The 12,609-nt window shown below is 37.3% G+C and overlaps 1 protein-coding gene across 7 annotated transcripts in view; it reads left to right on the plus strand.

Annotated features, from left to right (window-relative positions):
* Ide (Insulin degrading metalloproteinase) overlaps window positions 1–12,609 on the plus strand; it is a 442,696-nt gene that overhangs the window by 260,260 nt on the left and 169,827 nt on the right. For all 7 annotated transcript variants that reach the window (XM_089232551.1, XM_089232550.1, XM_089232552.1 and 4 more), the window contains 2 exons: window positions 1,264–1,346; window positions 2,942–3,086. In XM_089232551.1, coding sequence (XP_089088677.1) covers window positions 1,264–1,346; window positions 2,942–3,086 — 228 coding nt within the window. The remainder of the gene's footprint in view (window positions 1–1,263; window positions 1,347–2,941; window positions 3,087–12,609) is intronic.

Below are 12,609 nucleotides of genomic sequence, written 5' to 3' on the forward strand. Positions count from 1 at the left end.
TGTAACACATTTTTCAAATGAAGAAAAACCATTTAAACAGAATATATTCAAATATTCATTAATATGTATGTCGTTATCATTGAATAGGTTCACATTGATGTCACCCATAATTACCATATCCAAGTTTTTAAATTTGTTCAAATATATTCTAAGTTCATCATTAAATTGTTGAATGGTATAATTATGAGATCTAAAATGTAAATTCACTTTCATTCCATTTCATTAAGACCACCCCCCTCATTTTATTAACACAACCTCCTGTAGAGGGTTGCAACTCACAGTTTGGGAACCGCTGATGCAAGAAAACAGTCCAGCATGGTTCATTTTGTCGAATGAGAAAAACGTCACGAAAAGTCCCCAAAAAGTAAGCAAAGTCTACAGTGTCAGCATGTCGATGGTGCAAATTGAACGAACATCTTATGAAAACAAACTTACTTTCCCTGTCTGGAAATGATCCATTGTGATACAGGGTTCCTTTACCAATATGAAACCGATCAAAGTGTCTGTGATTTGAAGTTCTGTATAGTCATCATTGGTAATAGGGTACCTAGAGCCCGTTTAATGCATGTGTGTGACTTCACACATCCACTGCTGCTTCTTACATCTCTCAACAATTCTGTGAGAATGGTCAAGTTATAAGGGCAAGATATCAACTTCTGTCCACCCTGCTTGGCTCAATCCAATGATGTGACCTCATTCAAAGTCCTGCAGTTGGGTAAAAAGTCCTCGAATTTGTCGTAGACAGCAACCAATAATAGTTTATCAAGCAAAAACAGAGGTGCAATTTGCAAAAGCAGTCTCCAAGTCCATTTTAAAAGCAACAGGAAAAACTTGTTCGCACCCTCTGATATCAGGAATATTTGCATAATTATTTTGCAACACTAATCATTTACATAACTACATGTAATATAACTGCTTGCCAATTTTCTCAGCAATTTCACTATTCTTTCTTTGTTGCATGTTTTTTTTTTGCAAATTAGTATAATTCTGCTGGATTTTTTAAATATTCCTGTGATATTTAAATGAATAGAATCAGTGGTAATTTTTTCAAAACTTTTTGAAGATCCTTGAGACACTTTCCTTGTTAGAAATTCTGCTGTTATTTTTAAATATAACATTTGCAGATTATAACACTATAAATTATAATAATCAGTTTTTTTTATGTTATGTTAAATCAAGTACTGTATTAGTCTTCTTGCTTATATTCCATAGTTTTCTGAATGTTAGCTCACCACTTGATGAATTTGTAATTTTCTATTGCAGAATACAGAGATGTGTCGCTTATGGTTCAAACAAGATAATGAATTCCTCTTACCAAAGGCTGTAATAATATTTGAATTGAGAAGGTTGACTGAAAGCTTATTATTTCTTATTTTTTACAATTAATACTTTGGGCTATAATAATCTTTGTGACATTTTTTACACTTAATTGTTCATAACATTATCTCATTAAATTCTCACTCTAAATAAATCTCAATTCATACAAAAAATTAATTTTAAAGAAAATGGGACATACAAAGCTTTAGTGTAGATGCTTTTGCTCAGCTTTCTTTCTTTTTGAATATTTCACTTAAGATTCAACTGAATTCCCCTAAATGAGAAAAAATTGAAGAGCCTTCTTCTCATATTCTATATTCACATGTGTTGTGCAAAACAATATGTCTACTTATTAGTCATTAGTACTCGTATTGATTCTCTTATTTTGTCATCTTAACCAAACATTAGAGGTAAAAGTTGACCTGAGGTTCATATATTTGGTTCTTTCATTGACATGGCATGTTGCATGTGCAGTGGAACCCTATCTATGTGGCTTTTACACAACATGAGGTCCAGATTCTTCTGTGTCTCTCTTAATGCTAAAATATTTCATTTATACAATTTGCAACTTCAATTACATAATATTTTCAATTCAACTCAAAATCCAAATTTTGGGAAACAATGTAATTTCTATATATCAAATCCTAATTTCTTTGTAGGTGACATAAACATGGTTAAATTATCTTTCATGAATATTGTCACTGCAAAAGCCATAAATTTTAAGGTGATTCTCAATAGATGAGAAAAAGACATCCAGCAGGCTGATGATCACTTTAAAGTGGGCATTAAAGTGATTTGTTTGTTGACTTTTTCTGAGAATTCTGTTAATGCAGTGAGTCCTAAGCAAAAGAATTTCAATTTTCTGGTAGGTGACCCTACTTAGATGTCCATTTTGAGATTTTTCCCTTGTGTTTGTGCTTCATTTTCCACGTTATTCTTGAAGGGCAGGCAAACCAATCCAGATTTTTGAGAGGTTATGGGTCTGCTAATAAGAAACATATAATATTAGCACAATTAATTTTCTTTGCATGTGATGCTCTGCTAGCCGACTGTGCTGAATCAGCTGTGCTAAATACTAAGAACACGAAAAATTCCCTTCTCTGAAAGAATTCCACACAAATTCTTCTGATTCAAGAATTCATCTGCATCAATGACAAAAAGTGGAACTTTTAAAAGAGTTTTATATCCTGAAGTAAACTTTGGGAATGATTGATTGATGATTGATAGGTTTAATATAAAAGAAAAATAAATCTATTGCTTGCAGACAATTTAAAAAAAGTAAGAAATCATGCTTTTTCTATTGTCTCAAAAGTAATATTGGAATCCTCAAGATTTTCAAGTAAAAGTGATGTTATCCTAATTGAGTACAAGGAGGGGGGGGGAGAACGGGTTTACTTCCATTTGAAACTTGGCTCATTTGTTTGGTACAGCATAACCTTATGTAGTGGTCCTTACGTCAAAAACAAAAAAATCTAATTTAATGAAACTTAATTTGAGTTACATGACTTTTGCATTTATAGATTTTTGACATGGCTTCATGAATGTTGTATAAAAAGGATTCCACTTTACTAAATATAGTTTAACTGATATTTCCACAGTTACTTAAAATTACATTTTTTTCTAGCCCGTTAGCATACATTGATCCATATCACCACAATCTGCTGTATTTATTCATTTGTCTATTGAAAGATGCACTGAATGAATATACATATGCTGCTGAATTGGCTGGACTTTCTTACACTTTGGCAAGCTCAAAATTTGGCATTTATGTAAGTGTGCTTTCTTTTCTTGTAAGTGGCTATTAAGTTTAAAATTTTATTTTGAAAGTTTTTAATCATAACTGTGATTCATACCTTAACAAAATATATGAACTTAAAAGACATGATAATTTAAAGTTATTTCTTGTGTGTAAATAAATTCATAAACCATGATCATGAAACTACCTTAATTCTCAACATTTAAGATAACATTAATCATGAAAGTAATCAGTGAATCAGTTCCTTAGCCTTCCAGTGAGATTTGGCATACAGGGTATGTCAACAGCTATATAGAAGGAATGAAATGCGTATTACTAGTACTTGTATTGAAATCTGCATATACAGTATGTTCTAAGGTGTACTCTATGAAGGCACTTTATTCTAAGAAAACCCTTTTTCTTTTCATGCAGTTTTTTTTCTTTTTGAGTCTTCTAGAGAGCTGTGCATTAAAGTAACTTTAAGGAGAAAGGACCCTAAAATAGCATAACTAATTCATCTTCTCATTTATGAATTAAAAAGTTATATAAATTTTTTAAGTGATTTTTTTTTTCTGTGGCAACAACCAGTGTTGATCCTGTTTTAGTTGTGCTCGTTTGAGTCATTATCCTAATTATTGTTGAGATATGTTTTTTTTTGTATAGGCCTATATACATAATTATTTCCTAATATCTCAATAAGTTCAGTGTCAATACATATGTGTTGTTCAGTCAAAATTTATATTAAAAAAAAATTGAAATGGAACGTGAGATGTCAAAGTGCAACGGATGTATCAATTATATTAACGTGTACAAGATGTGATGCAAAATGTACTGGAAATTTCAAAGGATCCTTTCATTTTTACTGTAGTGGATTGACTGAGACAGGTTGTCTACCATCTAGGAAAAGTCACGAAGTCCCGGAATGAGAAAACAGTCATGGAAGTCACAAAATTTGGGTAAAGGGCACAGATTTTTTACATCTTAAAAAGTATTTTTTCTGAGAATCACTATATTTTCCCCCTAAAATCTGGGCTTAGTTTGTAGTTGTGGCATTCAATATTTTTTCTTCTTTCTCCCCTTCTTTTCTCTAAGTTTTTCTTCTTTTTTTGCTAGTGGGGAGAGTGGGTAAACAAAAAAGAAGAATCAGAAGAAAGACATTATCAGGTGGGGGAAAAGCTATTTAGCTGGATGAACAAAAGAAAAAGAACTTTTTCTTTGTTTGTTTGTTGGGACCTTTCAACATCTGTAATATTCCCCTGAAGCAGTGTTCTCAAAATCATAGATTACAGACCCCTTGGGAACAATATTGGTTTCAATATAAGGATATGACCCTCCACATTATGGAGCAGGGCCCCTAGGCCGGAATCTTTGGTGGGTCCCCAAATCCAGTTTTCACGAGGGGGTACTCTATAGTGAATTTATAGCAGGAAAAAAACAATTATGGTAATTGGCTCAGGTCTCAAGGCCACAGCCCTGTCAGCCCCACCCTTGTGGGTGCCATGAGAAAGGACACCAATTTTTTTTCTCGTGAAGAAAGGAAGTTGTGTTTTAACTAGGATTTTTGCTGCCCCCCATAATTCTAAAATTCTATAATTTTATAACAGTATTCTTTGTTCCCACCTAAAGCGGCCGCTCCTAAATTTTGTTGTCTCGGGAAGTTGCCTTCCCCTCCTGCGTCGTGGCGAGCTTGAGATATTGCTTGCCTATTTATGCTTTGAAGTGATTCTTTAAAATGATAAAATTTGCCTAACTATTCTGGGAAGCTGTCGGTGAACCATGAATTAGGCAAGGGAACCGCGGGTGAAAAAAGTTTGAGAACCACGGTGACATGCTTGTGATCTAGGCTGACGCTAGAGCATGACGATAGAGCAAATAAGAAGCCTATAATATCAGACTTCGAATAGGAAAAGGAAATATACGTAAATAGGAAAAGGAATATGTGAAATCCATCCTCCAGAAGGGCCCTCGGTCGGTCTAATGCCCCTCCCCCCACATCCTGCAGCAGGGCCCTAAGCTGAAATTATCGGCACGCACAGGCCAGGTTTTTCACGGGCACCTGTATAGTGAATTTATAGTGTGAAAAAATAATTAAGAATTATCTGGGGGCCCCTAGCTGTGAAGCCCATTGTCAGATCATTGACTGTCAGAATTGGAAAACTGGTCTGCATACACGCAGTGGTTTCATCTTCTATGAGCAACTGCAACAATGAGTTTTGCATTCCCGCATTCATATCGGATCCAAATTGCAAGACAGAATAATGAAAACAAAAGCCATTTCTAACAAAAGTTATTTTTTTCACTATTAACAGTTAAATACTTTTAATATTAACAATTAAGTTCGATTTGCTTGACAACATGAATCTTTATTCCGATCTAAATATTTTATAAATCAAAGTTTTTATTACAATAAAATTTTCCGATCTCACCCAAAACGTCCAGCAGTCCACAGTTCTCATTATAAAGTTGAGCATTTCAGTCCTCTCTTTGACGACGCAAAATCATCGGCTTTCCTCTAAAACCAGTTTGTTAATAATAGATGCGAAGCTACGTCGTAGATGAATCAACTGAGCTTCCCGAGTGATTATCCAATGGCAGTTTCTGCAAATTGTGTAACCTCCAAGCTTTAGTGTGTTCTCGTAGAGGATCGCCCAATAACCAGTCATCATCAGACGTTCTCGATCACTACGACCCCACATTGTGTCAACTTTGAAATCAGCAACAACCGCCATAGGCAAAGGACCCTATTGTCCTCAACGAGATCACCCCACTTGGTCTGCAATAGAGCTCAAAGTAAACATTATTTTGTAAAGTACCAGCCGGTAAAAGTACCTCTGCATGATTAATTAGCAAATTCACTTCATGTTAGCTTCAATCGGAATGAGCAGATCGCAACTGACATTATTTATACATAAAGGAATGGGTATTTTTCACAGCATAATCAGATTACTTGTACCTTATGTCTCAGGATAAAAAAAAATGTCACAGCCGAAATATCAGCGAAATTTACATATTTCAAATTGCAACAATCGGCATTCCAAAATGACAACAAAACTGAGATGAGTCGCAATCGCCGATCGTACGATAATTGCGATCAACCTCCAAGAAAACAAAGGTAAATATTTATACATATTCTGATAAGTAAACAAAATATTTAACCCAAACCACAGATCAGATTGAATCAAAGGTTGACTTTTGTGCCAAAGCTCTAATGATACATTACACAACACGTTTCATTTTACCTGCGCCGATACGTTTTGTCTGTACACGGTAATGCAGTCAGTAAAGAAATGGGCTCATTCGTGTACATTCTATTTAGACTGCATTTTTTTCTGATCCACATCGCTATCTGCCAATGCACGTCGATTCTGACTGCAAACCGCTGATCGTTGAACCATAGGCAGAGATAGACTTGGAAGTCTGGGGGGGGGGCACGTTCATTATTGTTGGGGGCATGATGATGATGATGATGTCAATTCATATATACATTAGATCAGTCGACTCCACCTTTGATGCTGGGGGGCATTGCCCCCATATCTCCGCCCATGCGTTGAACATGTGCGGACGCCCCCGCAGAGCCTGTTTCGGGAAGTTTTGTCGTAGGTGCCAAAGGAACTCAGATACGAAGAAACCATTGCAAGGTGGGGTCTATGGTTACCAGACATCCGTATATATGACCCACAAGGGAGTATGAAGGGATGGATTACATTGAATATTCATGAATTACTGAGGGTTTAGGCGATCTTGCAAAGTTGCTTAGGGGGATACAGGGAGGGGATCGCCTGCCCCTCCCCCATTTATTGAAAAAATTGTATTGGTATAGGCAAAAGAGCAAAGGTGGACATTCATCCTCCCCGGTCAAGAAACAACCTATGGCTGCTTATGTGGCTTGAGCCCTTAGGATTCTGTGGGGTGTTGTATTCAAATGAAAAAAATATTGAGGTTTTTATTGTAGTCAGAGAGGGTCCCTCCTCCTCCGGTGATGCTCAACATACATCACTACTGAGGGGCTCCATGCCATGTTAGAATGCCTGCATATAAGGGGCCATTCGAATATTTTGTCAGCATCAATAGGGTGGGGTTGGATTTGCTGACTTTTTATAAGAATGGGGTGGGGGTTTGAATGATAGTTTTGCCATCAACCACCCAAAAAAAAAGAAATATTCATAATGGCATCTTTACTGGGAATGCCAAAAATAAGAAAAACCTTTCCCAAGTTTTTGGGCACCTGAACTAACATTCTCCCTTCTCTCCCCCCCCCCCAATTGATCAGTCCCCCATAGACCCTTTTCTCTAGTAGACCTCTACAGATCTACAGACCCCCCCCCAGGTCCTGTCTCACTTATAGAAGGGAGGGGGTCGGTTAAATTGTTTTGTGTTCGCTGAGTGTTTCACGTGCGCTGTCCTTGAGTTATTTGCTGGACTCCTTCCTGTACATAAGCGGATACATGCTCTTTGAATAGAAGGGCAGTGCCATCTTAACGCATGGGCCTAGTCGCACGGGGCCTCAAGAGAAGAGAGGCCTCACAAAAATGAGATCCGGTTGAAATTTTCTAGAATTTACCAGGTAGGGCCTCAGAAAAACTACTCGACCCGGGGGCCCATGATGCTCTTAAAACAGCCCTGCAGGAGGGATGTGGTTCACCAAGGGTGTGCATGGTGATGGGGTATCTACTTTTGCCCTGCCGCTTATGCTAATAAAACAATTTTCTTGTATGATTGGAAATCTGTGACCGCAACTGGTTTCTGCGTAGGTGAGATATTAAAAAAGAAGCAAACACGTTTGGTGTATTTATTTACCATTCCCCTGAAATACTTGATCATGCATGGTGCTGACCCACCTTGCACTTGGAAAAAAATTAGTAATCATTGGCTAGCCAAGACCAGACACATCCACAATAATTCCATTAATCTCACCCTCACACTTGCTCAAGTCCGGTCCTGGAACATAAATCAGCTATGATTTGATAAGCAGAGTGAACTGTAACTTATCAACTTCTTTTCAGACACCAACAGTGCAGAAAATTATGATTGATCTTAGATTTTCAATGTGCGTGTGTATGAGTGACCTCATTAATTGTATACGGTTCAGTATCAATAGTCCAAAAAATTGATGAATTTGACCCTGCATCTAGTGGAATATCTTATGGGGGGGGGGGGAATTCTGACAAGGGGCGTTAAAACAAACTAGATTGGGGAAACTCTGTGTTAGTTTTCATCATATCAGTCGCAGAAGTGATAAGGCGAATTCAGATGATTTATATTAAAAAAATTTGTGTATTCATTATGATTTTTTTTGAAGAGGATTATGTGAATAATTGTTAACCGAAGCTATTTTGAGTGTGATTAACAGTGAGAAATATTTTAAAATGAAATAAGTAAATCTAGTAAATATATTTAATAACATTTTTTGGGCATGTAAAATATTGATTCTGGCATGTATTGTAAGTCATATGCCTGTGACATGGTATGTAAATTTTTGGACAATTTTCTCAGTAATAAAACTCTAATAGAGAAATTTTCTTTCTGTTTATGCTGTAAGATGGTGCGGAGATACATGAGAACATGAAGGGGTTGCAGCCCCCCAGCATCAAAGATTTGTACGGTTGATCAAAATACATTTGTGTATATATGTATTGACAACATCATTCCCCCGTAAAAAGTTGCAAAAAATTAAAATTGATTTCCTATCATATGTTTCTATTATGTATGTAAATTCACTCGCATTCCCCCATTTCATTAAGACCCCCCCCCCTTATTTTATTAACACAACCCCCCAGGGGGTCATGACTCACAGTTTGGGAACCACTGATATGAAAAAACTGTACAGCATGGTTCATTTTGTCGAACGTGACAAGGTCACCAAAAAGTCACCAAATTTTGCTTTTGGTATGTGGTAGACACCCTGTGAGAGAACTTTCCATCTGGTGGGGCAATACAAAACTTATTTAAATGTGTTAAATGCATCTCTCAGGTGAATAAAGTTTAAAAAAACTCCAGCAAGATGAAAGTATCCAACCACAATGCAGTGGGTGATAGCTCACAGCTTCTTCTCAAAACAGTGATACAGTAGAAAATACATATGGTGATGGTGCTCTTTTACAGAAATTTCAAGACAAGAATTCTGACCTTGAGTCATTCATATCCTCACAGTTCCATGATGTACTGAAAACTTGGACTTTTATCATAATAAGATAGTAAGTGATCTAACCGAATGTATCTTGCAATTGAAAGCTGAAATCCAGACGGTGAAACAAAACTGTCCAGTCATAAAATCCAAAAATGAGTCACTTAAGACTGAGGAATCCGAAATCTGAAGTGTTATAGCTGCAGAAATTTAGAAATCGCTGAAGTTAAAAATGGAAATACAATTTAAACGTTAAGATCAGTTTTAACTATCCTGGATGTACAACAAACCAAAGGTATACTTGTTGCTCATCACATTCCTACTAACAGAAAAGATGCAGGAAGTCAATTATAGTACAACTTTCTATGAAAAATGAAAGTGACCACTGCACCCCAGTTAACAAAAGAAAATGCCTACAAGCATCAAACATAAATCCACGATTCCGTCCAGCACTTATCTATTTGAACAAGCATCTAGCTCTCATATCAATACAAATTCTTTAAAAATGATAAAATTCTTAATTTCGTTGGATCAAGAACGACAATATATTTTTGTATGCTAAAATGGAAATTCCAGGGTGTTCAGAGAATTGAATCTGATTTTAACATTACCTTTAATGTTTCAATATTTCTCCCTGATTATCAAACAGATTATTAATAATATAATATAATATATTATAATATAATATAATAATTATATTATATTATAAACTGAAGAGCCAAAAAAAACTGCTACAGGCATGCGTATGCAAATAAAGAGATATGGAACCAATCAGAGTACGGTGCTGCGGTCGGCAACGCCTATATAACACAACAAGTGTCTGGCATAGTTGTTAGATCGGTTACTGCTGCTACAATGGCAGGTTATCGAGACTTCAGGTGAGTTTGAACTTGGTGTTATAGGCAGCGCAGGAGAGATAGGACATAGCATCTCCGAGGTAGCGATGAAATTTGGATTTTCACGTACGACCATTTCACCATTTCACGAGTGTACCGTGAATATCGGGAATCCGGTAAAAAATTAAATCTACGACATCGCTGCGGCCGGAAAAAGATCATGCAAGAACGGGACCAATGACGACTGACAAGAATCATTAAACTAGACAGACGTGCAACCCTTCCGCAAATTGCTGCAGCTTTCAATGCTGGGCCATCAACAAGTGTCAGCGTGCAAACCATTCAACGAAACATCATTGATATGGGCTTTCGGAGCCGAAGGCCCACTCGTGTACCCTTGATGACTGCATGACACAAAGCTTTACGCCTCGCCTGGGCCAGACAACACCGACATTGGACCCTAGATGTCAACAGGGGACTGTTCAAGCTGGTGAGGCTCTGTGATGGTATGCGTCACATTACATTACGTCATGTCATGTCATACAAATACAACGCCACAACAGGCAAATTGCCCAATGAGGTGGCTGACTTAAAAACATCATGGATCCCCGAGCCATTTTTTGGAGGCCCTACCTACTACTACACCACACATGCATCCCGCCCACACCCCCCTCCCCCCGCGGAACCCCCCAACGAATCGGTACATGCGGGAATGTGCGTGTACGTTTAGTGAAACCTGACATGAAGTTTTGTTGTTTCTCTGTAATGCTTGTTATGTATAGTGCTGCCATCTGCCACTAGTTTTTCTAACTATGAGTGAAGTGTTATAATTGAATGATTTATCATTGTAGGACTGTTGCTCTCTATGGCGAGACTTTTTAACGGGGAGATCGGCTCGCATTTGCGCCTTGAAGTTGGGAACCACAGAAAACCAACTTCAGCCGACCACCACTGTGGGGTTCGAACCCGGATCCTCGCATCGCAAGTGCGTCACTATAACCACTCGACCACCACAGTGGCAAATGTCATGTGACATGAGCGTCATGCGTCATGTCAATGGGACATGACCACCACAGCAGTCATGTCATGTCCAGGGTTGTAAAAAAACCCAGCCCGGGCAGGTTTTTCTAAAAACCCATTTCCTTTTTCCACAACCTCAAAATATTTAATTTAAACATGTGTGCACAGTCTTTATGTGTACATCTTGTATTATGTCTAAATATACATTTTTGGTGCATGCTAAACTGTATTTGATTTATAAAATTGACCATACAATAAGGGAATAATTGTTTACAGCCTGGGCAGGTTTTTTGGGCAAAGTGGGAAAAAAATTGAATTTCCTTTTTCCTCACAACCTCAAAATATCTAATTTAAACATGTATGTACATAGCATGTTTTTTAAGTAAGTATCGTTTTGAAATAAAAAGAAAACAAGTTGACTTTCCTTAAAAATTTTTTTACATAAAAGCCTGTTCCTTAATCTACTTTTCAACATAATTTCCACCAATATTAAGGCATTTATCGTATTGTACAACCAGCTTTTGAATCCCATCTTCATAGAAGTCTGCCCCCTGATTTGACAACCACTGCAACACGGGCCGTTTTAACCTCATCATCATCGTCATGGCGCTGACCACCCAGATGCTTCTTCAAATGCAGGAACATATGGTAGTGACTGGGTGCTATATCGGGACTGTACGGAGGATGATCAAGTTGTTCCCAGCGAAATGAGGTGATGAGATCTTTGGTTCAATTAGCCACATGTGGGCGGGCATTGTCATGAAGCAAAATGATCCCCTTACTCAACATGCCACATTTTTTGTTTTTGACCACAACTTTCGATAATTTAAGTGCTCGCGCGCGATCAGAATTTCATAGAGAAAACTTCTGGAAAAATTTGAGGAAACTCATTAGATAATGATGAAATCTTAAAGCGTCTGTTCTCCCTCAATTTTTAGCCAACTTTTTGCACCAAATCTTCAGTAATGACAGAAGGTTGCCCACTTCGTTCCTCATCATGAACATTTTTTGCGGCTATCTTTAAAAGCTCTAACCCATTTCTGTACCTTTCCATCGCTCATAATGTTTCCTCCATACACTTCACTGATCTCACAATGAATTTCATGCCTTTAGCACTAAGAAAATGAATCACAGTGCGTATTTCACAGTCGGAGGCATTCTTAATCGAACAAACATACTCACAAACTTAAACATGGTCAAATGTTTCTGTAATGGTGTCTGTGGTTTGCCAACAGATGTAGGTATACAGCGCGCATGTGCGAAATGCCGATCGCAGCGCTGCAGCGACAGAATTTCAAACCGGTACTTACTTTAAAAACATGCTTCGTATACCCTTTATGTGTAAATCTTATATACCTTACAATAGGGAATAGTTGTTCACACACAAACACACCCACTTCTGCATAATTGTATCTGAACCTTGAGTTGTATGTATAACTGTAGTAAGAAGATTGTTTGTGGTAAAACAAATGACTTTCGATAATGAAAATTCTCAGAAATCACAGGATGGTGCCTGAATTTTTTTTCTCCAAATTTTTCAAACCCTGCAGAAAATATATCCAAAATTGTCCTGATCT

This window comes from Pholcus phalangioides, unplaced genomic scaffold (assembly GCF_987345545.1).
Source record: "Pholcus phalangioides strain wild (caught in Gottingen) unplaced genomic scaffold, Ppha-v1.0 ptg000007l_1, whole genome shotgun sequence".
NCBI lineage: Eukaryota > Metazoa > Arthropoda > Arachnida > Araneae > Pholcidae > Pholcus > Pholcus phalangioides.